General features: G+C 57.0%; 2 protein-coding genes across 6 annotated transcripts in view; one reads left to right on the top strand and one right to left on the bottom strand.

Moving 5' to 3' along the window:
• Positions 1–622: 622 nt before the first annotated feature.
• Positions 623–25,581, bottom strand: MLC1 (modulator of VRAC current 1). Of its 5 annotated transcripts, none has more exons than XM_025455805.3 (13): positions 25,198–25,581; positions 22,613–22,703; positions 22,122–22,391; positions 20,615–20,704; positions 19,445–19,498; positions 18,571–18,672; positions 12,495–12,593; positions 11,950–12,021; positions 10,978–11,094; positions 8,302–8,358; positions 7,570–7,692; positions 3,528–3,680; positions 623–2,410 (listed from the first exon to the last, which is right to left on the bottom strand). In XM_025455805.3, exons 3-13 carry the CDS (start codon positions 22,299–22,301, stop codon positions 2,336–2,338), a joined length of 1,122 nt encoding a protein of 373 aa, XP_025311590.1. In that variant the 5' UTR covers positions 22,302–22,391; positions 22,613–22,703; positions 25,198–25,581; the 3' UTR covers positions 623–2,335. The 5 variants fall into 5 exon arrangements, with proteins under 5 accessions (XP_025311590.1, XP_025311600.1, XP_025311571.1 ...); XM_025455815.3 differs by lacking the exon at positions 25,198–25,581 and adding an exon at positions 23,436–23,600; XM_025455786.3 differs by lacking the exon at positions 25,198–25,581 and having other exon boundaries at positions 22,613–22,948.
• The window catches only part of MOV10L1 (Mov10 like RISC complex RNA helicase 1), a 72,599-nt gene continuing 72,205 nt past the window's right edge, over positions 25,188–25,581 (top strand). The window contains exon 1 of the mRNA XM_025455748.3: positions 25,188–25,472. The gene's annotated coding sequence lies outside the window, so the exon portion shown is untranslated. The remainder of the gene's footprint in view (positions 25,473–25,581) is intronic.

Below are 25,581 nucleotides of genomic sequence, written 5' to 3'. Positions count from 1 at the left end.
GCCACATCCCGCCCGGGGTCAAGCGGACACCAGGCGCAGGGCTGTTGGGGTCACACAGGCCCCCCTGGCAGTCAGAGGCCCCCAAGTCATAAAGACCCGGGAGTCACAACCAGCCCCGCCCCGCCCCAGGCCTCCCTCCGACCGCCACTCCCGGGTCCCCAGCGCGGAGCAGGGGACTGCACACTGGGCAACCAGGGCCGTCGGAGGACTTCGGGTCCGGTGAGGGACCCCGGGGGGCCTTGGTGTCCCCAGGTCATTCATGGGGCCAGTGCCGCTGCCTGTGAGTTCCAGCTCCACCCCGTGACCCCACCCACCGAAGTCCCCAGCGTCCAACTCTTCCTCCCCGCCTCCTGGAGGGAGGGGGGACTAGGAAAGACCTTCTCCCGCTGCTATATTTCAGAAACCTACATGTTACCTTTATCCTGCACCTAACTCCCGAGTCAACCCCAAAGTGTGGAGCTGCCCCCACTTCGCATTAGCGGACCTCTCTGCGGCAGGCAGTCCCCAGGGGCCCCCACCCAGGCTTGGGGAGGCACTCCCAGTCCTCCCCTCCACCTGCCCTCCTACACCCTCCCTCTCATTGTTTTCAGAACCCAAGAGCCCCGAAATAAAATAGGCTGCGTTTACATGTTAGCATTTATTGTTCAGGAGAAGCTAAACTGTATCAGACAAAAATGTAAATGGACAGTAATAAATTTTTAAACCCCCATTTGCCTGGATTTCTCAAGCTCTCTCTGAAATAAACTACAAGCCTGTATCGAGCCCCCATACGTCTAATTCTGGCTCTAAGACTCAGACTTTCTGGACACCCAGGAACACATCAGCATGGCCTGTGCTGCTTCAGGTGGGGCGGGGGGGGGGGTGTGCTGGGGGCGGTGGTGCACGTGTGCAGGAGAAGCCATCAGTGCTTCCAAGTACCTCTCCATGTCTCACCTGCATTCCTCCTGTTTGAAAATGACCCAGCTGGTGGTGAAGACGGGCAGCCAGTCACTTGTGCTGGGAAATGAGGAAGGGCACATCCTGGAGTCTACACCCAGCAGCCCCATGTCCTCACCCATGAGCTCAGTAAAGAGCAAGCATTAGCACCTCCCAGCCAAGCACAAGGCTGCTTCACTCTTTCCAGGGGAAGGAAAGAGACCAGCGCGGGCATGTGTAGGCTTGTGAAGGACACATGGGGACAGTGAACTTTCCACTTCGGAAGGAAGGGTGCGGAGGAGTCATCAGTGACCAGGTCCACTGGGAAAGGTAACTGTCCTCCCAGAAGTTCCAGGTGTACTCAGGGGACAAGGAGAGGCACACAATCTAATTTTGGGCGGTGCTTTTCAGTGAAAGGGATGTTATTCTCACAGACTGCCTCTGCTGTGTGTCCGGGGCGGGGGGGCAGTGACAGATGAGGGAGACCCCTGGCCCAGGCCCGAGCTCAGCTGAGTCAGGTCAGAGAGTGCACGGAGACGCTGATGCCCCCTGAGGGTCCCGGGGGCATCTGTCTGCGATTTCGGGCATGGTAATGGGAGTCAAAGCAGAACCCACAACAGGAGGAACGGGACCAACCCCACCCACATCACCAAGGCCGACGAGACCAGGAAATGTGGCCCAAGGTTTCAAAGCCTTGGATGGGGCCCCACCCCAAAGAACATTGAGCTGTCACAGTGGTGAGGGTCACTCCCAGCATGGGTGCTGGCAAAGGGGTCAGGAGCTGGGAACCCCCTGGTGCCAGTGCAGCCAATGCTGACCCGGGTCCCTGCGTACCAGGGGCGACACGGACGCCAGGGCCATGGAGAGGGCAGGTCCCTCTGCAACGAGGTGGAAACTTGGGCACTTGGGCCTCGCAGAGAGACAGCTGTGAGCGTGGGGGCGCCCCTGGCTCATGAGACATGACAGGAATGTGCAGCTCTGCTCTCTTGTCAGAAACCATGCATGGCCGGCTGCGCTCAGACGACAAACACGGGAGCTGGTGAGACCCCTGTGGGGCTGTGCACGGCCGGCGAGCTGCCTCCTCCACAACGGGCCAGGGAGGCTGGCCAGGTGCAGGGGAGCAGCCAGGTGGCTTGCCACACCTCCGAGCACACAGATGCCCCTCGGCCCTGGAGGGCCTGGCTCCTGCTTGCCCTCCTCACCTGAAGGCCCCGTGCCACCGCCCCGGGGGCGCCTGGGCGGCCAGGACCCAACACACTGATAAACACAAAATAGTCAACACTGAGAACTAAACTACTCTAAGCAATGAAGATTCCACCTTGCAGCCTGGCCTGGACGGAGGTGGAAGGCAAGTCAGTGGTAGCCAGATGACAACTAGCCAGGTGGGGCCCTGCTCCTGCCTCGGTCTCCCCGCCCGTGCTCACTGGGCCATCTGTACCACCACGGCCCTCCACGCCTTCTCCTTGTCGAACTCCTTCAGTGGGCTCCTGGACACCTGTGGCCAAACAGGCAGAGTGTTATTCCTCCTGGGCCCCGGAGCAACAGCAGGCGGGCAGGACATCTCTGCTAACTCGCGGGCTTTTCTCAGCCTGTGACAGGACCAGAAACAGTGCTGGACTCCCAGGAGGGGAAGCAGATGTCCCTGCTCTTCCACGCCCCCACTGACTGGCACCTCGGCCCGCATCCCCCGCGGGAACACGGCCAGGGCAGGGTGGGCTCTGGATCGGGGTGGGAGGCCGCCATGGCAGGAGCACCTGCATATAGTAGGTGTCCAGTAAATACTCAGAGACAGGGCAAGGATATACTCCATGGTGCAGGAATAAACGGGGCGGGGCCAGGCCCTCCAAGCTCCTCCCGGGGGCAGGGGCCCAGCGGCCCCACAGACGAGGGGCCTGGCACCCAGGGAAGGAGAGTGCTTGAGCACAGGTCACCAGACAGTTGCTAAAATTAGAGTTGCCCAGGCCTCTGGCACCTGGTGGGTGCTCTCCTTCACCACTCAGCTCCCTGGGGTCCCCGCCCAGGCCTGGGGGTAGAGCCATCCCCACGGAGACCAGCCCTCACTGGTTAAAAACAAGGAAAGGGCACCATCCTCGGATCTCCGTGAAGGAAAGCCCAGGACAGTTGGAGAGGACCAGGGTTGCTGAGCAGGGTCCAAGAGCAGGAGCACAGGCGCACCCGCACAAAGGTCCTGGGGCTGGTAGCACCAGGTGGGAGGAGGGCCTGGTCCACGCAGGGCAGCCCTGGAGGACCCTCCAGCAGCCTCCTCAGTCCACAGTGTAAATACCTGTGGGCGGGCAGCTCATGGGGAACACGGGGCAGGACCTGGGCAGAGTACTGTCCGGGTTGCCGTGAGCCCGGCACGGGGGCTGGCATGACGTCACTTCCAGAGCCTGTGGGCCAGAGGTCACTGATGCCACACGTAGGGAGCTGGGTCGGTGCCCCCATGAGGGGCTGGGGAGGGAACTTCTGTGACCAGTGTGGAGGCTGACCAACTTCCTGTCCACGTCCGTGAGTAAAGCTGAAGGCATTCGGCCATGGCAGCTTCCCGGGCGACGCTGTGTGTAGGGCCACCCCACCAGGACAGGGCAGCCAGCGAGTCCGAGGCCACTCACCTCCCCTGGGGGGCGCTCCTGCTGGCTGGTCTGTGCGGCATCCCAGGATGCTCCCAGCTTGAAGCTCACACACTGGATGACGGTGCCCGTGTTGAGGCCGGCCTGCAGCAGCAGCTCCAGCATGAGAAGCAGCAGGAGCACGTCATAGGATTGCTGGCGAGACATGAGGTGGTGCAGCGCTGAGCAGCATGGCCGCGCCCCGGGGTTCCTTGAGGCCACTCCCCCCAACCAAGGGAGGCAATGCAGGCAGGCCCTGGCCCTGGCCCTGGGGCTCCCGGGAGCTTCCCCGGAGCTGGTGTGGAGCGACCGCAGGTACCTGCCCTTCTGCACTGGGATTTCTGTCTCATGAATGGGAGTGGAGGAAATCGATTCTGCTGGAAGTTCTGCTGTCCTCGCTTTAACAGATGATCTACAGGTAGCCCGCAGGCTGCTGAGCCCTGTGAGCAGCCCCAGGGGCCCACAGCCAAGTCTCCCACACCCCGAATGTTAACATAAAACCCCCAGCCCTGTACAGTGTCATTGTAGGAAGGCAGCAAGGAGACACAAACCCTGTCCTCAAGTTCGAGGATAAATTTAAACCCACGCCCAATTTAAAAAAAAAAGAAAAGAGTAGTTTCTGGAGCCAGGCAAAGTTGATTCTAAAATGTCCAACACAAAAAAACAAATACACAAAAGTGAGGTAACCCAGAGTGATCAGCAACGAGGAGACTAGCCCACCAGCTGGTGAAGCCGGTAATAAAACTTTCACAATAGGAACAGGGCAGCACCGGACAACACACGTGTGAGAACGTCAGGTGCAGAAACGGGTCCCCACACAGACAGACGCTCAGCGTGTGATCAGGGCCGCCTCTCCAATGAGGGCGGAAAGATAGGCGTCCCAGCGGATGGCGTCTGAAGCCCTCGAGAGGAAAGGCTGGCTCCCCCGCACTCCAGAATAAACTCCCGCCAGACACGAGCAAGAGCCTTTCTCATCGCAACTTAAAATCCAGAAGCAAGAAAGACACTGACAAACTACATAAAACAAACTTCCTCATGACAGAATCACAGCCAGCAGAAGGCAGGCCAGCCACCGCACAGAGGCCTCCTCCTGGCTCTGCCGTTACAGGGCGCTGGTCCCCCAAACACTGGCGGGGCTCAAAGCCCCCCAGAAAGTGGGCAGGAGCTCACCCAGAAAGACACGCCAGCACCGCCAGGCACAGCCCAAGGCCCCACAGCACTTGTGTCCAGAGAGACGCACGTACGCACGGCTGCCACACCATGCACTCTGGCTCGCCCGCCTGACAACCCTGTGTGCGGGCTGTGGAGAAGCAGGAGCTCCCAGGGGACTTGGGACCTCCTGTGAGGGGGACTCGTCACCATCTAACAAAACTACACACGTGTCCCCGCTGACCCAGAGACCCTCTCCAAGCTAACTGTCCTAATGACGCACCGCACAGACTCAAGACCACGCGTGTGCACCAAGGAGCCCTTGGTAACAGCAGGTAAGAGAGCAGCTACCTCTGCCCCAGGAACAGGCCGGGGATGCGTGACATCATCACGCGACCCATAATTAAAGAACACATAAGAGCCCCCATCCTGGGTACTGAGGAATACAAACAGAAAATACTAAATTTGAGCGCACATTAGACCAACAGCATGACCATGGGCAGAAAGGGGGTTATTTCCTTGAATAAGTGACGTCACCTCCTACATGGGTTAAGAGGAAGCTGTGGGATCCCTGGGTGGCGCAGCGGTTTGGCGCCTGCCTTTGGCCCAGGGCACGATCCTGGAGACCCGGGATCGAATCCCACGTTGGGCTCCCGGTGCATGGAGCCTGCTTCTCCCTCTGCCGTGTCTCTGCCTCTCTCTCTCTCTCTGTGTGTGTGTGACTATCATAAATAAATAAAAATTTTTAAAAAAAGAGGAAGCTGTGACCTCACTCAGCAGATGTGCTGCTGGTGGACTTGGGAACATTCTTACATGTATTATAAGATAAAATAGTGACTATATTCAATGTTCTCAGAAAACAAGATTTTTGAAGAGAAAAGTGATGCAAATATAACAAAAAAGCCCAAGTACATAAATTCTGAATTGGAAATACAATATAAATACAAGGCCTTTAAAAATCTATATTTCTCGGGGCTCTCTGGGTGGCCAAGTGGTTTGGCGCCTGCCTTCGGCTCAGGGAATGATTCTGGGGTCCTGGGATCGAGTCCCACATTGGGGTCCCCACAGGGAGCCTGCCTCTCTGTCTCTTTCATGAATAAATAAATAAAATCTTTGGGATCCCTGGGTGGCGCAGCGGTTTGGCGCCTGCCTTTGGCCCAGGGCGTGATCCTGGAGACCCGGGATCGAGTCCCACATCGGGCTCCCGGTGCATGGAGCCTGCTTCTCCCTCTGCCTGTGTCTCTGTCTCTCTCTCTCTCTCTCTGTGACTATCATAAATAAATAAAAATTAAAAACAAAATAAATAAAAATAAATAAATAAATAAAATCTTTAAAAAAATAAGTAAAATCTATAGTTCTCAGCTCTGTCTCTTGAAGAGGCTTAGAAGCAATGATGTTCCAGCAAGAATGAGCACACAGAGCCCCCAGAGCTTGACTTCTGTGTACGGTTCTCTCTGAAGGGGCCCGGGCAGCTCAGGGGCAGGGGCAGGTCTGCAAGCAGAGGCTTCCAGGTAACTTCAGGGAGCACAGGGCTGGCAGGTGCCTCCTCTGGCCACAGCTGGGCCAGCTCAGGAGTCCTCAGCGGCATTCCAAAGAGGAGCACCTGTCACACTGCGTGCCAGCTCGTCGGGGATGTGGGACAAGAGAGCCAGGCAGGTCATCTTTCTCTACTCCTCCGTGTAAAACAACAGCTCAGACAAGGGTCAGGCACCAGGGCTAACCCCGTGCAAGGTGCCAGGACGCGGCATCCACCGGTGCCTGGCTCATACCACGGTTGTGGTCACTTCCTTCCTGCGAGAGCCACTCACCTGGGAGCACTCTGGCAGCTGCTGCCAAACCAGGTGGGAGGGGACAGCACTTCCTCCTGACCTCACCCCTACAGGCATCACAGGAAAGAGATGCACAAGTGGGACCTTCTCCCAGACATGTGGCCTGGACTCCAAAAAGTCAGTGTCTTGGGGGAAGAGGTGGGGACTGTCCTGAATTGAGAGACTCAAGGGCAAGTTGTGGCCCTCGGCCGGGCCCTGCTCCAAAAGCTCCAGCCCATGGGGTGCAGTTTGGGGACGATCCATGCACATGGCCTGAGGGTGACACTGCGTGATGATTTCAGGCCTGTCAGGTACCATGTGGGCTGTCTGTGGAGGAGGCTGTCCTTTTGGAAATGCCGAGGTTTTTAAGGTGGAGGGTCCTGTCGTCAGACTCCTGCTGCTCCCTTTCAGATGCTTCCGAGAAATGACGCACATGCGTCTGTGCTCCCAGCCGTCAGTGTAAACACACGTGTATAAACAACATGTAAGCTGCTGGGGAATCCTTTCCATTCTTCTGCATATCTGAAATTTCTCATGATAAACATTTGGGAGTAAATACAATACCTGCTGGTAACACCACAAGGTATCTAAGCGACAGCCTAGTGATGTGTGTCTGAGCCCGTGGAGACAGTCATGGGGGGTTATCGAGAGACTCTAGAGTCCTCGTTATGGGCATGTTCATCTGTGGAAAACCCCTCAACTCCCCTCAGATTTATCTATAACCTGATGTGATTCCAACAAAAATTCCAGCAAGGTTGTGACATGACTGGATGAATAACGGATTCTACAGTGAGGATGGAAGCAAGAGGGGCTGAGAGGGTGTCCAGGCGGGCAGGGGGCCACTCGAGACCAGGCACCATGCCCAAAGTTAGGAAAAGAGGCAGCCTGTGCGGAGCTGGGGACACACGCCCACCAGAGAGGAGGACAGACACCTGGCTGTCCACACAGAAGTGAAGGAGATGCAGCTTGGGCCCCACGCGGGTCAGACGCTGGGCTGGACCACCCATCCTGGGAGAGCCCGCTCCCACGTGGCCCACAGGGCAGCAAGGCCACATCTGTACAGAGTTCTGAGAGAAAAGAACACGTACCTTGATGGCCGGTGGGTAATCTTTGAAGATCTCCATGATTCTCATGATGCTGAATGACAGGTACCCAGAGGCCGTGAACAGCAGCGGGGACGTGAGGCTGCAGATGGCGATCAGCACCTCCACCTGAGGGAAGCAGACGAGAACTCGGTTCCAGCCGGCCCGTGGGGCCCGGGAGCCGCTGCCTGCACAGGCGGGCAGTCTCTGGGTTCGGCACGCGGCTCCCGCTAGGCTCTCTGCGCTTGGGCTACCAGAAGCTCCGAGCATGGCTCTTGTCACGAGTCCCCCAACTCAGATACAAGTGTCCACTCTTGTATAAGTAACACACACGCACGGGTGGCCTCCTCCCGCTGCCCTGAAACCAGTTCCTTTAACCTCTGCCCCATCAGAGAACGATGCCTGGGTGGTCTGGGCCAGCGCTGCACACAGGTGCTGCCAAGTACAAATGCAGGCTGTTCTGGCCCAAATTTAGCAACTATCCCTGTCAACAACAGACAACCCGACAGGACGCAGGCTGAGGCTCTTTGCTGAGTCACAGACTTTCTCCTGGCTTTCTACCTGTTTCCACAGACAGTCCTGCCCTCAGAGCCACACAGGGGCCTCCCCAGGCCAACCCCTGCTCTGGCCCGCAGCCTGGTTCCCAGAACTGCCCCACCACGCGGCAGCCCAGGTGGGGCAAGCTGGGCCCTGGCACCGCAGAGCAGGCCTCAGGCTCCTGGGAAGGGCTTCACTTACCAGACACTTGCTGGGACACTCGGCTGTGACGTGACTGGCAATGGCACTTGGAAAACACTGAAAGGAAAGAAAACACGTCAACTTGAGGGGTGATGGTTGAGGTTGCAGTCACGCCCTCTCCTGCTTTCCCCTGTGCATCCTTGGAGCCAGTGGGGCGACACGGGATGGCCTCTCCAAGGCTCAAGGAGCCACAGCCGGAGTGCCTGTGTGCCCCGGAATCGCTGCTGTGACCTCCAGCCTCGTCGGCTCTCTGAGACACAGGACGCTGTCCCGAACAGGTGTGCATGCACCGCGGAGACAGAGGGCACGCTCCTGTACCACTCTCAGCGAGCGCCCCACCAAACATCACACATGTTCTTCATTCCAGGCACAGGACACAGTTGGGTGACCCTGCTTGCACTTAGAGGAGTCTCCCTGACCAGAGAGCCTCATCCCCCCGTCATCAGATGCACCAGCTGGCCACAAACTGGCCTCAGCCGGGGCCACTGTGCTCTTCCTCGGCGTCAGACTTAGGGAGCCTCAGGAGACACAGGCCTCCCCAGGACCACCCGCCACACTGACTTTGACCACGGGGTTTGACCATGGGGTTAGCTGGGCTCTTCAGGCTCCTCACTGGATGGGCACCTCTGCCCTTTCATAACAGGTAGATGTCCTTTTCCACTTATGTGAAGGAGATGGATTTAGTTTCACGCCATTCCTGGCAGAGAAAAGCACAGCAGGAAAGCCCATCCTCCGCAAGGAGCCCAGGGAGCTCATGGCCCAGCCACACACCCACAGAGGAAAAGGAAATGACCACACCCTGGGTGGGAACAGCTGAGACCCCCGGATACTGGGGGCGTATCTGCACTGGTTCAGGGTTCTGGGTTGAGGGTGAGCAGGCTCAGGGCTGAGAGCCTGGACAGCCAAGGGAGGATGACGGGAGAGCAGGCCAAGGAAGGTGGGGACACTGGCACTCTGAAGATGCTGGTGTGGCCAGGCTGTGGGCCTGGGGCCAGGGAGTCTCCTCCCTCTAAGGAGTGTGGAGGGCGAAGGTGTCTATGAGGAGGGCACGTGGACATGGAGCAGCCAGTGGGGAAGTGACTCAGGCCAAGAGACTCCTGTTCATACACACACGTACCCGGCCCAGGGAGGCTGCAGGGACAGCCAGGCCCTGAGCCCTGACCCTCTCCACCTGCTCCATGACTGTGGCCTCTCCCACTGTCCCCAGACTCAGCCCTCCCCACCAGGGAAACTCCCCTCACCCCTGGCCAGTTCTTCCACAGCTGGGGACTGGGAGCATCTGCAGAGAGAAGGCCCAGGGAGGCTGGTCTGGGGATGACTGCTTGGGGGGTCACCGAGCATGTTAACAGGGCTGCTCAGGCGAGTCTCTTCACCATCAGCCTCAGGTATTTGGTCTCTGTTGCAATAACTCAAGGACATAATTCCAGGTGCTTCTGGGTCACCTGAGAGGTTAAATATGTAGACGTGCCTCCTCCATTTTCACAGGTGCACTTGTGTGCTGGGGCAGGCAGGAGGCCAGTTCTCTGCTTTGCAAGCCCGACCTGTGCACTGGCAGCCGGCAGCCAGGTGTGTGGCTCCATCCCACATCCTCCCTCTCCCCCCAAGTCATTGGGGAGCATCTCCATCATTATTCCCAGGGATCAGTAAGGTTGGGCACAGGCATCTGCGCCATTGCTCTGAGCCCTGGGACGCAGCAGGAGCGCAGCACCTCAGCTGAGTGTGCCAGTGGTCAGGGCAGAGGCCAGGCCTCCAAGGCAGCTTCAGGAAGAGCTCCTGGATGAGGCCAGGGATGCTCACTGCATCCTATTCATTCATACAGGATGACCCTGGACAGAAGGTGGGACAAACCAGCCCCTCCTGCAGGTGTCACCATGTGACACAGTGATGCTGCAAAGCAGCCACCATGGGGTGACAGCTCCCAGAAGCACGGGGCACAGGTGTCTGCGGTGTCCAGGACTATGGGACTTTGGATGTGCCAGGGTTGATCTTAACTGTCCCATGTGGCTGTGAGGGGTCCACACTGGCCACGGCTGCATAAGACTGAGAATGGGAGGCACTGGGCTAGAAGCCCCATAGGTGGCATTTCAGTTCAACACTAAACAACATTAACTTACATGACCAATGTTAGAACTGCTCATAAAACAACAAAAGAACCATACAGAACATAGCGACCATGTATATCAAGCACTTACCGAACACCAGTGTTGTGTTAGGTATTTTACCACAGTAATATTTAACATAAGATGATAACATAAATATGCTACATTTTACAAAACAAATCACATTACAAAGCAAGATAAACATATCATACATCGTACCCTTGCACAAAATAAAACCAGTAAGTGTTCGCCAAGAAAACCACCAAGACAAGAAACCATGCTATTGGTTCGTATAAAAACAGTTAACTTGCTGACCCATTTGAGCCTGGATTCTCAAATCCCTCCGATTGTGGGCCCAGGGAGGACCCAGGCAGGGCGGCCAAGGCGAAGCGTCCTGCTTGGCCCACCGGCACCCACCTTCCACCCTCTCCTCTTCCAGCTGCTCTCCCACCCGAAATCCGCCAAAGCTGAGCTCCAAGGCCCACAGTGACTGTCCTGGTGAGAGGGGACCAGGGCTCGGCCAGCAGCCTGCCGGCCTGCACAGCCAAACAGACAAGGGCCACCAAGGTGTACTCACGGCCACTAAGATCCAAAAGAACGTCACTGAGAGGTGTGGCCCCGAGACAGCGTCATCCACGTTCAGAGCGATAACCCCACCCAGGACAGCAGAGACACCAGCAATCACCTCGATGACCTGGGGGGCAGACACACAGGTAGCATCACCCAGGGAGTGTCTGACAGGTGGCAGGGGGCAGGGGGGCAGGGGGCATGAAGGGACTGTTCTAAGAGCTCAGGGCCAAAGAGCCACACGACCTATGTTGAAATGTTGGGAACCACCTCTAAAAGAACATGGAGAAATGCATAGTTTCCAGCTCAAAATTAGTGAGAAAAGGAGAAAGGCAAGGAGCAGGAAGGAAGATGCTCCTCCCCACTAATTAAAAACAGGAGAGAAACCAAAACAAAAACAAAAACAAAAACAAAAAACAAAACAGGAGAGACAGGAGAAGGCAAAGAAGCTGGAAGAGACAAAAATGGTAAAACTGGGTAGAAACATGCAGCGCGGTGATGCGGGCCCGCACGTGAGGGACTCCATCCACCAGGCCACAGAGAGGACAACAGTCCCAGGCTGCTGAAAGAAGCATCCCCAACCCAAGGACAAGCAGAGCTGAGCGTCTGAGGCCGACCACAAGGGAGCCTGGCACCGGGACCCGGCGACACAGGCATCACAGGGGCAGCCATCAGCAAAGTTGCTGAGGAATGAGAGGAGGAAGCCCATATGGACCTAGGGACACAAGCTCCAGAAACCATGGCAGAAAGTACAGAACCAACCAGCAGAGATCCTGAGTGCCATGCTCAGAGCGGGAGGTTTATTAGAATGAGGGGGAAAGCACGCAGGTAAGGATGGAGGGCGGCCCCATCACCCCCCTGCCAACCAGGACCCTCCAGAGTGAAGCGGTGAACTAGGAACTCCTGAACCCTGGGGACAGGATATCACCACGGACCTCCCCTAGTAAATCAAGTAACAAGGAGAAAGGCACATTTATCTTACTGAATAGGATTTTAGGACCCGGGCAGGAAATGCCACTTCATACAAAATGTTGGCGCTCTCCAACATGGGACCCTGAAAAGAAACAACACATTTGGCCTGGTGACTCTGCATGTGCTATGGTAGGGGGATGCACCTCAGGAGAGCTGCTGCAGGGGCTGGGGGCAGGGGTGCGCCCAGGAAAGCCACAGCCCAGGCTCTCAGCACCAGCTGGCTGTGTCTCAGCCACCGCTCAGCCATGCTCCGGGTCCAATGCTCTCCCTGGTCAGGAAAATAGGACTAATCCCTGCGATCCCAGTATATGTACGAGGTGACCCTTTCAGCAGATTCGGTCTCGCCCTGGGAAGCGCGGGGCAGTGGTGCTGGGCCAGAATCAGTCTATGGGGAGGTCGTGTTGCACCTTCCACTTTGCCTCCGAGGCCACGAGCCTCATGAATCCCTGGAGAGTGGGGCCCAATAGGGTGCCCTGGGGCAGCCCACCACCCTCAGGGGAGCGAGCGCTCTGGGTCACCTGCTGTGTGCCCCATACAGCACAGGGCTGGACCTACCTTCTGCTTACAGTGCGCCTCACTTGATCGTGCTGAGATGATCACTGTGGCCGCCATGAAAAGCTCCAACAGAAGGAGCAGAATCAGATTAAAATTTATCTGCCAAAGAGAAGACCCATGTCTATGAAACTGGCTCTCTTCACCTTTATTCTGTAAATGTAGATGATCCTATGGATAGGTTTAGAAGCCCATGGATAGGTTTAGAAGCCCGTTCAAAGCTCTGGGCAGCTTCTCCTGTCCAAGGCCTGATGCTAGGCACAGGGCCACATATCACCTCTGACTCACGTAGGTCTTTTCTTTCCTCTCTTTTAAAACCATCCTTAGCTCAAAGGCTGGATTTGGCCATTGAGCTGCAGTCTGCTGACCCCTGAGCTAAACCCTCCTTAGTGGTTCACCCCTCCTGGGTGTTTAAAGATACAAAAGCTTACGTTCACATCAAAACCTGCACGCTTTACACAGCTCTATGCATAATTGCCAACAACTGAAGAGACCCGGGTAATAGAACTGTTCCATATCTTGATCGTGTTGGCAATTACAGGAATCTGTGCCTGTGTTAATCATCATAGAACAAAATCCTTTAAAAAGTCAATTTAAGGGATCCCTGGGTGGCTCAGCAGTTGAGTGTCTGCCTTCAGCACAGGGTGTGATCCCAGAGTCCCAGGATCGAGTCCCACATCGGACTCCCTGCAAGGAGCCTGCTTCTCCCTCTGCCTGTGTCTTTGCCTCTCTCTGTGTGTCTTTCATGAATAAATAAATTTTTAAAAAAACTTTAAAGTCAATTTAACTATAGGTTATGCACAGCAGCCAACCCAGAGCCCCCGCCCAGCACCCTCCGTGGGGCTCCAGCCCTCGGGGCCTCCCTCACCTGCTCCCACCACCCAGGGCAGGTGCCCGGCGACTAGGGAGCCCTGGAGCCCGCAGACGGTGTTCCCATGAGCCAGCCCTGAGCCCGTCCACCTGCCTTGTCTGTTCCTCCTGCAGAAACCACAGGACAGGCTCCTGCCCTGGCCCCTGGGGCGACCCCCAGTGCCCCCGGCCTGGGCACGGCCTGCCCCCTTATCTTGCGAGCTGTGAGTGACAAGCTTTCCCAATGGTACTGTCTCCTGATCGCAGGCCTTGCCAGACCTTAGTGGTAATAAAACCTACATTTAAAATCAAATGAAATTGATGTTTGATCTACAGAACCCTACATGCAAAATAAAACAGAGAACTTTTTTTTAAATATAGTATTTGGTGAAACACTAACAAAAACTGACCATCTATTGAGCCACAAAATAAGCCTTGGTAAATTCCAACAAATCTACACTACAAGTTGTGCATTCTGACAGTAATGATAATATCAAAACACGACAAATGGAAGACTTCAAAAAATAATCTCATATATCTGTTTCAGGAGGGTCCTAGCAAAAACCCAGGGACAGCCACGAGGAGCGACTGGAGGAAGTTTAACCAGAGGAGAGCTCACAGGTCTGAGCCGGGAAGAAGGGAAACCTAGCAGGGGGGCAGGAGTAACCACTGAGGACCAGGGGAGGCAGGAGTGACTGTGTGAGAGGACGCAGCCCCATCCCGCCCCCCCCAAGGCCTCAGAGGCAGGAGACGGGGCACACCAACCACTCCTTAGTGCCCCATCTGTATCTCTCTGAGCCTTCTGGCCCACCCATGCAGCCTGCTCTGCACAGGCAGGGAGGGGGAGGCAGGGCGTGGGAAGTGGGTCTGGAGAGGCGAAAGGGGAACCTCGCCAACACTGAGAACCAAACAAAGATGAAAACGTTACATGAGAATCTGGAATGCAGCTAAGACGGGACGGGACACACCCCGCGAGTGAGCCAGGCTGCCAGCTCTCAACAGAGGTAGCATCCCGACTGACCCACCAACAGACAGAGAAGCAGCCCGGAGACCCAGAGACATAGGAAGTGAGGGAAGGACAGACTGACCAGTAGAGAAAATGGCAACCAGAAACAAACCAAAGGAGGTTCACAAAACAAGAGCTGATTCTTGGGATCCCTGGGTGGCGCAGCGGTTTGGCGCCTGCCTTTGGCCCAGGGCGCGATCCTGGAGACCCGGGATCGAATCCCACATCAGGCTCCTGGTGCATGGAGCCTGCTTCTCCCTCTGCCTGTGTCTCTGCCTCCCTCTCTCTCTCTGTGTGACTATCATAAATAAATAAAAATTAAAAAAAAAATGTTTAAAGAGCTGATTCTTTGGATGAATGAGGTCTATACAGTAAAGACACAAATAAAATTCTGGAATGAAAAGGAGAAATCACAGATGGCACACATAAAATAGTGAGCAGCATTACAAGCTACTACATGCTGATAATTTTGAAAAACTGCACCATATGGGGAAATTTTTGATAAAAAATAAAAAAAGTCAGACCTTGACACAAGAAGACACAGAACACGCTGATGCTAATAACAACATCCTCAGCCACAGCTTCAGGTGACGATGACTTTACAGGCAAGTTCTACACAACCTTTAAGAAGCAGTTCATTTTATCAATTCCCTAAACACGAAAGAGGTCATTGCTGCCTAGTTTACTTTATGGGCCAGCGTAACCTTGACTCTAAAACTGAAAGAGGGAAACAGGCCCATTTCAAGGTGATGCAGAAATCCTAACCACCATACCTGCCAGTCACTGCATCAGAATATCCACAACAACACTGGTGGAACCAATACAATCCACAACAACTAGGAAGGATAAGAGAGTTCAGCAAAGTTTCCAAACGCAAAATCAACTGATGAAATAAATACCCTTTTTATTTAAAAACTGGTACAGTTTGCAAATTCACCTAAGTGAATATTCAGCAGCAAGGGTCAATCTCCTGGTTGATCATGTGGGACGCTGTCTCTCGGGGAAGCCGGGTGAGGTGCACACAGGAACTCTCCTACTCTTTGTGCAAGTTATTTTGAGTCTTAACATATTTCAAAATAAAGAAAAATTTCAAATCAATACCTTCTCTCTGCACTCCAAAAACCCATCTGAAAATATAATTTAAAAAATAAGACGCTGTTTATAACACTAACAAAATCTGTAAATGACGTAGCGATTACTTGACCAAGAAGACACAAAACTGATGCCCTAAGGACACAGAAGATGATCTGAATAAGTGGAGAGACCAGGAGGCTCTTCCATGGGATGATTAATGTAACAAAGATGTTACTTGGGACAAAATTATTCTATGAACTTAACCATAATGCAACCCCAGGTGCAGTTGCTAAGGAACTCCGTAAATCCCTTCCAAAGTATAAAGTCAGAGGTCAGCTTTGAGGGAGGAGGCAGGTGTGACTCTGGCCCAAGGCCATGTGGTGTGGCCCCCAGACAGGGTGGGGAGCAGCAGGGGGGACACACGTACTGTGTAAAATCAAGTCCTGGACATGAGGAGAAAGACAACCTCGATTTTCAGATAGGCCAAGGGCAAAAACAGGCAGCTGTCAAGGCGGGAAGCTCAGGAGGTGGCAGAGGAGCACCACGTGCTTAGAAGCATCAGGGATGAGACAAGGGGAAGGGACATAATGAGTTGCTGCCACTGGGGCCGTCTGACTGGGACACAGGGGAACACTGGTGATGCCAAATGCAGGGAAGGTTGTAGGATCTGAGGGGCCTGAGCAGGCCGGTAGGGTGAGAGCCGGGCCCTGCTCTAGTGCAGGCAGTGCAGGCAGAGCATGCTCCTTGGCATAGGAGACGCCTGCAGAAATGTGTCCATGTGGGCCCCGCTTGTGGCTGCGGGGCTTTGGACGTGAGCCATCTGGATCCACCCCTGAAGAATGCTGGGGAGACAGGCCCTACTGCTGACGCTGGGCAGACTCATGGGGAGCTAGATGGGGGAAGGACAGGGAACAGAGGAGCTCTCCTGCATATACCACGTGGGGACATCAAGATGTGGTTGCCCGCAGGCGGGGGCTGAGCATTTGGGGCCCCACACAAGCAAGGAGCCGGGTGTGGGAGTCACAGCCCTGAAAGGTCATGTCTCACTCATGGCTATTTCCCGTGTGTGTATGTGTGTGTGCACGCGCACACACACACATCCCCAGACACTGGTGGTTCAGGCCTTAGAACCATGTGCCCTTGGTGCCACAAAAGCACTTCCAGTGGGCTGTTGCTCGACCTTCAGATGCCAGGAGCCACCCGAGGGCCTGGCTACCTGTGGATTCCCGTGTGGTGGCCCAGGTGGGGTGGAATTTGGAGTTCCAGCTCCAGGAAGGGCAGCACTGCAGCCCTGGCCATGCTTGAGAAGGCTGGCTGGTGTGCGGTTCTCAACCTTTCATCATTCTGTGTCGTTGGGGGCACTGTCCTAGGCAATAGACATTTGAGTATCTGTTTTGCTTTGGGGTCTTGGGCACCATACTCAGGGCTGCTGGAGCCACACTTTGTGGCCGAGTGCACCACTGCTTCCCGGGGTCTGCACAGTGTGGGGGATGCTGTACGGAGTCCCAGGGTATATGTTGCTTCAGACACCAGACTGTCTCCAAAGGGTGTGAGAGTCGCTTCAGGTGGAAGGCAGGCACCTGGGGCTTCTGCCCATGTGATGCTGGAAATGCCATCTCCTTGTGGCTTCCATTTGCCTCCTCTGATTACAGCGAGGCTGAGAGTGCCTCCCGCTGCCGGGTGACACTGCGCCTCACTCCTCAGTGAGTGCCTAAACCAGCCTCCTGCCCTGGACCTTCTCTTATGGATCTGCAGCAGGAGCTGGAAGGGGTCCCCCTTATGGTGTGGGCTCCAACAGCTGGGTCACAGCACTACCCTCTTCCAAGCCCAGAGCCATGGTCTCCCCATGTGGGGCTGCTCCAGGCTGGCCTGGTTGGGGGTGAGGGACCCCTGTCTTCCTGGCCCCATACCTGCCTGTGGCACCACTTTAATGAAGACATCCTGGTTCTCAGGAAGACTTTGATTTTCTACAAATCAGCCTCACAAACCTTCCAACTTATTCCCAGGAACTCCACGTTTATCGCTATAAAATGATTTCTGTATTTAAGTTACTTTTCCAGAATGTTCTGTTGCTAGCACAATTGTCGTACCCAGCAACCCTGCTACATGTGAATTCTGAGGTCAAGTAAGCAGGAATCCCTTTGCCTGCAGATTATGGCAACATGAGTGTCCCTTCCAGATCCACAGGACAATGTTCATGCCTCTGCCTCAGGGGCCTGGCTGACACTTCCTCAGAGTCACCTCATCCTCTTCCTGATCTTGAAAAAAAAGTAGTTCAACATTTCCCATAAAACAGAAGGGTTTTTTTGTTTGTTGTTTTGAGGTATCTCTGATAAGCCCTCTTTCATACGAGACTTTTCTGCCATCGTAGTTTGCTTGTTTGTTTATTCATTCATTCATTCATGAGAGACACAGAAAAAGAGAGAAAGAGAGACAGAGATATGGAGAGGCAGAGACCCAAGCAGAGGAAGAAGTGGGCCGCATGTAGGGAGCCCGATGTGGGACTCGATCTCGGATCCCCAGATCACACCCTGAGCCAAAGGCAAATGCTCAACTGCTGAGCCACCCAGGCGTCCCTGCCATCGTAGTTTAAATGGGAAGGTTTTCCCATTTTTCTTAGTGGTTCACACAGTAACAGTGCACCTTCCAGTCAACAGCATCAGAAATTTGATGAAATACATAGTAAAAGAGACATTAGAGATATTACCAACAAACCCATCCACTGGAATCAACGCAACAAATAAAGACCATTCTCAATGGGGCACCTGGGTGGCTCGGCCAGTTAAGCATCATCATGATCCCAGGGTTCTGGGATTGAGTCCTGCATTGGGCTCCCTGCTCAGTAGGCAATCTGCTTCTCCCTCTCTCTCCTCTCTCTCTCTTACTTGTGCTCGCTCTCTCTCAAATAAAATCTTTGAAAATAAAAAAGACCATTCTCAAAAGCATAAATAAAATTCTCAAAACTTCATGGACTCAAGAACTTTGACACACATGCACCGCGTGCCTACTGCACATTTCCAACCCAATGACAGCACCTCTCTGGACCAGACCTGGTGGGACCAGGGCTCTGGCACCCATATCAGCAGGAAGACATGTCCAGGAAAAAAACAGGAAAATGGGTGGGACCCACAGCCCTACTCAGGGACTCACGTCTATTGCCGAGGGGTTCACGACCAGTTTGCATCCAAACCAGATTAAACATGTAGTGGTGATTGCGAATGTGGACACAAACAGGATCTGAAAGTTGGGGATCTGGAAAACAAGACAAGGGTTCACTCTTTCTTGCATAACTTAAAAAAAAAAAAAAGCATCACTGAACCAAATTCCAGGTTGTTAATTAAAACTCCCAAGAAGGGGGGCAGCCCCGGTTTAGTGCCGCCTGTGGCCCGGAGTGTGATCCTGGAGACCTGGGATCAGTTCCGCGTCGGGCTCCCTGCATGGAGCCTGCTTCTCCCTCTGCCTGTGTCTCTGCCTCTCTCATGAATAAATAAAATCTTTAAAAAAAAAAAAAAAACTCCCAAGAAAGGGGCACCTGGGTGGCTCAGTGGTTGAGCGTCTGACTCAACTTCAGCTCAGGTCATGATTGCAGGGTCATGAGATCCAGTTCCACACTCAGCGGGGAGCCTACTTGAGATTCTCCTTCTCCCTCTATCCCTCCCACCCCATGCTTGTTCTCTCTCTCTCCCTAAAATAAATGTCTTAAAAAAAAAAAAAAAAAAGAAAAAAATAGCCAGGGAGGGTGCCCTGCAGCCCCTCGGGGGTGGAGTGAGGGTAAGGAAGCCCTGCTGGGGGAGCTCAGGGTTTGCAGGCAGTGGAGATGCACCCTTCCACATACATGTGTGCATGCAATCACACACACACACACACACACACACACGGGCGGGTGCCCGTCAGCCCCAGAGGCGGCCTCGGCCAGTTTCCCCAGCCCGCGGCCTGGTACGTTATGCCATCCGGGGCTCTTGCACAGCTGGGAGCCATGCACTGCCCCCACACCTGCCGAGACCGCACGGAAAGCTGGACTCACCGCACTGATGTTTCTCCGTGAAACGGCAAAGCTCACGATTGCTGAGGGAAGGCACTGAAAAGAAACCAGAGCTCTGTGAGCCAGCAGTGGATCCCCTGGGTGTCCCTACTTGGGCTGCAGTGCTTAAGCTTCCAGAATGACCCAAGACATGCCAGCCAAACAAGTGCCACCAGTCTGCAGGCACAGGGGTGTTGCCAATGGTAGAAGGTCTCGTGCCTTTCAAAATGATTTATTCTGGGAAAAGTTTAATTTTTCTGAAGAGAAAAAGCAGACAGATAATGGAAGCTATTCTCACTGAACACACTTAGAAGCCAGACTGTCCCCTCTACTGACTGCAGAACAGCAGAGTTCACCTTAGCTCACGTATTACCCCAAAAGGGAAAAGCGTGTCTATGTGAAGGGAGAAGAAATGTTCAGGAGACCTAGGGCCCCTAGGAGATTCTCGTCAGACCCACACCCCCAGAGTTGACCCCCACAGAAGTGAAGCATGAGGAGGGCAAGCGTGGGGATGTCAGGCCAGTGGGAAGGTGGAAGGAAGGGCACGAGCCTGGGCATTGTGGGCCATGCCAGATGTCACCCCTGAGGACAACAGGACCCCACAGACCCCATGAGCTACAGGGACAGAGCCTGCAGGACGCAGAGCAGTGGGTGGACGAGGGCCCCAGGGCTGGGCCTATGAGGGCACAGGGGGATCTGGGGGGAGAACATGCTTGTCTCCTCAGCCTGTCACTTCTGAGGTTTTGCTGAGATATCCAGTCGAGGTCAGCGCTGCCCTGGAGCATCTGGGTCAGAAGTCACTGTAACCCCCAAGAAGGGCCACCTAGAAGGCTCCAGAGAGAACAGTAGGGGATGGGTCACATTCTTTCAAGGGGCTTTGTTCTAGGAGAGCAGAGGCCGGGCTCCCTGCCAGCTCACAGCCGCTAGAAACCCAAGGGCCGTTTCCCATCAAGGAATCTGCGGAGTGAGACTGACACTTGCAGCAATCACTTCAAAAGTAAAAATCTCAAAAAAAAAAAAAAAAAAAAGTAAAAATCTTACTTGAAACTGAAGTCAGAATGGGAGATACTGAACGAGGAGCAACGGAAAGCAACATGCAGATTTCAGAGCAAAGAAACTCAAACGCACCTCAAACCTCGGTACTGAAAGACTCGACAGAGGAGCGATGCTTACCGATCCCGCAGCACAACGTAAGTAATCCATTTCAGAGGGAAACACATTTCCCAGGTAGAGTGAAAACCCCGACGTCACAAGTAGACAGCTCTGCAAAACAGCACGATTCGAGTGACAACACAGGCGTGTGCACTTGAGGTTCAAGTCCTCTGATTACAACTTAATAGTCTATACAATGCCACCTTGGACGCCCGGATCCCGCCAGACCAGACTCCTCTGAAAAACAGCCTCAGCCCGCACTCCCCCCCCACAGTGTCAGACTAGGGGCCTCGACATTCTGGGAAGACAGAAAGAGACCTCTGCTGAAATTTAAAGCAAGAAAAGGTGCTTCACTCCTGAACACACCCCACCATGTGCGATTTCAGGTGCCTTAGCATCCCGACCCCCGGGCGTCGTGGAGGCTGGCAAACATCCATCTGGTGCTCTCCCCAAAGCTAATCCAAGTGGACAGCTGGGAAATGACTGCTCGAGGAAGGGGCTGCAGGTCCAAGGGCTTCCTGGCTTGGGGGGCAGCCAGGCCTCACGTCAGGCCTGGGAGACTGAAACGTACCACTGAGGGTGAGGCTCTGGGGCGGGGTTCAGTGTCAAAGGCTCAGTCCCAGGGTCTAGGCCGGGTGTGTGTGCCCCACTGTGATGGGAGCAAAGGGCCTGGGGCCCAGGCAACAGAAAAACCACGACACAGCCCTCACGAGGAAATGAGCAGGATTGTGTGTCCTGGCCACAGGCAGCGGGAGGCAGCACAGAGTCCAGGGCCCTGGGAGCAGGGAGGAGAGGCTTCCTCCACACCCGGGGAGGACGGGCGAACCATCTCAGTAGGACAGGGAAGGGTGGGCAGGACCCCCGGGAGTGCTGGGGGGTGGCCTGGGAAAGCCCAGTGTGGAGGGAGGGCACTGCCTGGATCCTAGCTCCCTGCCCAGGCCACACAGAGCCCTGGGGTCCAGCCTGAAGGGAGGTGCATCCAGCGGCCCAGCCTGGGTGAGCCTGGTCTGGGGCCGAAATGACCCCTTTAGTGGGGCGGTGCCCAGCAAGCATGTCTGATAGGAAATGTCCCGACCCCAGGCCTGCCTCCTGCTGGCCCTGTCCCTCCGACTACGGGGTTCTCCTGTGCCAGGGACCTGGCTTCCCTCCTCGGGGACCCTGACCAGAGGTCTACTCAGAGCACGGCCCCTCCTCCTGTCTTTGCAGGGCAACTCCAGACCCCCCCGGGGAGAGGGTGGTGGAAGTTACCCTAGTGCAACGCATGACCCCACAGAGGAGAGGCCTGGTCATGGGCTGTCCCGACCCTGGTGGGACATAGAGGAGCCACAGCCCAGAGACCAGCAGTAGCTGGGGCTGGACATTCGTGAACTGAACCCAGAGAACACAAAGTAAGCACATCAGGCCTGAGGGGCTCCAGAAGAGAAGTAGTCCGGGAAGCGCACTCTCCCAGGCCCCGGGGACGGCACCCAGGCCAGGGGACAGCTCGTGGCGGGGGAGGCCTCCCCAGTCCTGTTGGGGAGCTACTCACCCCCATCAACACGGAGAGGACCCACGTCTTGTGACTGAAGCATGGGGGCAGCCTCGTCGCCAGCTGGAGGTCATTGGGCTTGGTGTCCAGGGCGTAGCTCCCTGCGTCAGGCCTTCCGCGCTCCAGGGTGGGCATGCGATCGTAACCGAGCTCCTCCCTGCCCTGCTCGTCCCGCGACATGGTGCCCAGGGCACAGACCGTCGCATTGGCAGCCCCAGGACAGCGGCACTCGCAGCCGGGGTCACCTCTGCCGCTGTTATCCGGGCCACTCTGGAGCAAGAGTAGTTAAAGGGATTTGTTTTCAGGAAAGGGAACATCAGCCGTACCGAGATGCCATAAAACTAAAGGGAAAAAGCAGCACTTAACCCCCCCCCCCCCGAGGGGCTGCGATCACCTTCCCAGAGAGCCCCAAGCGGCTGTAACGCCCGGGTGACGCAGGCCCCCCACACACCCCACCCTGCACTGCAGGAGCCCCGCGCCGGTCAAATCACCTTAAGCAGCTTGCTTCTGAGCCCTGGTCTCCTGTCTCCAGGCGAGAAGCGGCTGCTACCGAGCCATCCGGCCTCGGGCTTCCAGCAATTGCTATTCACAAGGGAACAAAAGTCGCAGCAGCACCGAAGCCAGGGAAGGGGTGCCGCTGCCCGAATGTCAATGAGCTGGAGACAGTGGGCTGGCCCGTCCATGGTTGTCTAACCGCTGGCACGGAGCACTGCCCTGCCCGCCCAGCCCCGCTCCGCTCAGCCCCTTGGGGATGGTGGGGGAGGAGGCGGGCGACACGGGGGCACCTGCCAGCCGCGGGTCCCCGCAGAATCGGGGCGGTGGGCCGTGCCAGGGTTCCAAACAAGTAACTTTTTATTCAAAGCCCTTGTGATCCGTCTTATCGGGCAGCCCATCCCCTGTCTGGTGACCTCGGAGGAAGACCTCCGTCCCAGGGGCGCACATGCATTTGCACACTCAGCGCGGCCGGCGGGGCCCCTGACCTGCTTGGCATGGTGGCCGCCGGCTCCCCTGGGCAGCCCCCACGGTCCCGCTGGGCCTTTTATTTCTGCTCACTGAGCAAAGAAAAAGGACTGAATAGACTTGGCCCAGGGACACTGGTGCCCTGACAGTGACAGAGACGGGCTCTCTGTGGACCCGGGAGCTGTGAAGCGCTGATCGGAGGCGCTCTGGACAGCCCCCTCCTCAAGCTGCAGATCCACGCAAAGCTCAAGCGAAGCACGGGTCCACCTAACGGCAGCTCTGTCACAGAATTCTTCCACCGGGGAAGAGAAGGCTCCTCGCCTGCTGGGAAGTCCAGAGCGGGCTGGAACCTACCTGAAATCTCCCAACCTTTGCTGGTTGTCTCTTCTGGTTTTCCGGGAGAGCCGGGAGGGGCTGTAAGGGGACACAGAGCCTCCAGCAGACCCTGAGCTGAGCACGGCCGATGTGGGGCTCCATGGGGGCTCCGTCCCGCCCGAGGTTGGCCTGGCCGAGTCCAGGACGCCCCTCGATGGTCTCCCAGATGCCCGAGCGAGCAGGAGCCCACGTGGCCAGACAGACCCTTCGGGGTTGTTTGAAGAACGCGGTCAGCAGGCCTCTCCGGCGCCGCGCCCCCAACTGAGTCTCTGCGGAGAGCAGCAGCGCCTCCCGAACCTCAGGGCCCCAGGCCATCGACGCTTGGAAGTGCTCCCAGTCACCAGAGTGCCGCTGCCATCGCACGTTCACACACGGAGGCTCCCGAAAAGGCCGCTCGGCCCGCCAGGAGCGCTCTCACCCGCACACGGTCCAGCAGTCCTCCCGCGGCGGTAACAGCGGGCACGGCCCGCAACACAAAGCCCTCCTCCATGACCCGAGGCCCCTCGGCGCCGGGACGGGCCTCGCTGAGCGGGAGTTGCCTGAGCAAAGACCGAGGACGAGGAAGGAGCCTCCAGCAGCGCTGCCAGGGGGCGGCAGCCGCAAAGGGCCCGAGGCGCACAGCTGGCGGCAGAGCAAGGACGAGGTGGGCACCGGCCTGAGGCCCTGTGGCGTGGACGCAGCCCCGGCTGCGGCTCTGAGGCGGACCTGCTGGGAGGCTCCAGGCCCGGGCGCATCCGGTGCTGCGCACAGAGCAAGCCGCACGACGGTGAGAGCAGATGCGGCGGGTCGGCGCCGAGCCACAGGCGCTCGGGTTCTGAGGCGCCACGGCGACGAGAACGTCAGGCGCCCAGGAGCCCGCAGGACCCGTCGGGGCAGCCACGCCTCGAGGCCGCCGCCTGCCCCTGACGGACCTTGACGCCCTGCTGCGCCGCCGGGGGAGCGGCGGTGGCGGCGGGCTCCAGTCCAGGAGGCAGGCCTGCCACACAGGGGGCCGCGCAGTGCACTCCTCCCCGGCCTCTGCGGGAGCCTGGGCCGCCGCCAGCGCCTGCCCCGCAGCCCCTTCCTCGGCCTCCGCCCCCACGCGGGGCGCCACGGAGCTTCGCCGCGGCCGCAGGTGACCACGCTGAGGCGGAGTCCGCTGGCTTCGGACGTGCGGCCCTGCCACGGCCGCTAACGGGACGGACCCTTCCCCCCCCCACACCCGCTGACGGGATGGACCCTCCCCCCCACACCCGCTGACGGGACGGACCCTCCCCCCCACACCGCTGACGGGACGGACCCTCCCCCCCACACCCGCTGACGGGACGGACCCTTCCCCCACACACCCGCTGACGGGACGGACCCTCCCCCCACACACACCCGCTGACGGGACGGACCCTCCCCCCCCACACCCGCTGACGGGACGGACCCTCCCCCCCCACACCCGCTGACGGGACGGACCCTGCCCCCCCACACCCGCTGACGGGACGGACCCTCCCCCCCCACACCCGCTGACGGGACGGACCCTCCCCCCCCACACCCGCTGACGGGACGGACCCTCCCCCCCCCACACCCGCTGACGGGACGGACCCTGCCCCCCCACACCCGCTGACGGGACGGACCCTCCCCCCCACACCCGCTGACGGGACGGACCCTCCCCCCCCACACCCGCTGACGGGACGGACCCTCCCCCCCCACACCCGCTGACGGGACGGACCCTCCCCCCCCCCCACCCGTTGACGGGACGGGCCCTCACTCGTACCTCCCCCCCCAGGGGTGTCTCGCGCAGGCTGCTGCTTTGAGCCAGACAAACGCTAAGGAGGAATTAGCACAAAATCGCGAGAAACCCCCGGTTCCGGAGAAGTTTATCCGCGCGGTGGGAGGAGGAGGCCCCGAGGCCGCCCGGGAGTCTCCGCGAAGGACAAGTGCGCGGAATCCACGCCGCCATCTGCAGGCCCAGCTCGACTGGGGCTCCGCGAACGCGCGTCTCCTTTCCACCCTAAGAAGGTACAAAGCCTGGATCAGCAGCAACGACAGGTAAGAGACGCGCGGCCCTGGAGAAAACCAACGACTGCGAGGGCTGTAACCGCGCAGCCAGGAGCCGGGCGGCGGGGCGGGGCGGGTCACGAGCTCCCGGGGCAGCCCA

The sequence above is a fragment of the Canis lupus genome, chromosome 10 (assembly GCF_003254725.2).
Source record: "Canis lupus dingo isolate Sandy chromosome 10, ASM325472v2, whole genome shotgun sequence".
Taxonomy (NCBI): Eukaryota; Metazoa; Chordata; class Mammalia; order Carnivora; family Canidae; genus Canis; species Canis lupus.
The sequence above is the reverse complement of the archived record's forward strand: the minus strand, read 5'-3'. Positions and strand labels throughout refer to the sequence as shown.

Bases quoted from the DNA above. Each gene is read 5' to 3' on its own strand.
- MLC1 (XM_025455786.3), bottom strand. From the start codon at position 22,804: ATGGACGGGCCAGCCCACTGTCTCCAGCTCATTGACATTCGGGCAGCG. The intron at 11,095-11,949 runs GTAAGATAAATG...TCTGCCCCCCAG, and splicing joins GGGTCCTAAAATCCTATTCA to GTCATCGAGGTGATTGCTGG. The intron at 8,359-10,977 runs GTGAGTACACCT...CTTTCCTTTCAG, and splicing joins TCTTTTGGATCTTAGTGGCC to TGTTTTCCAAGTGCCATTGC.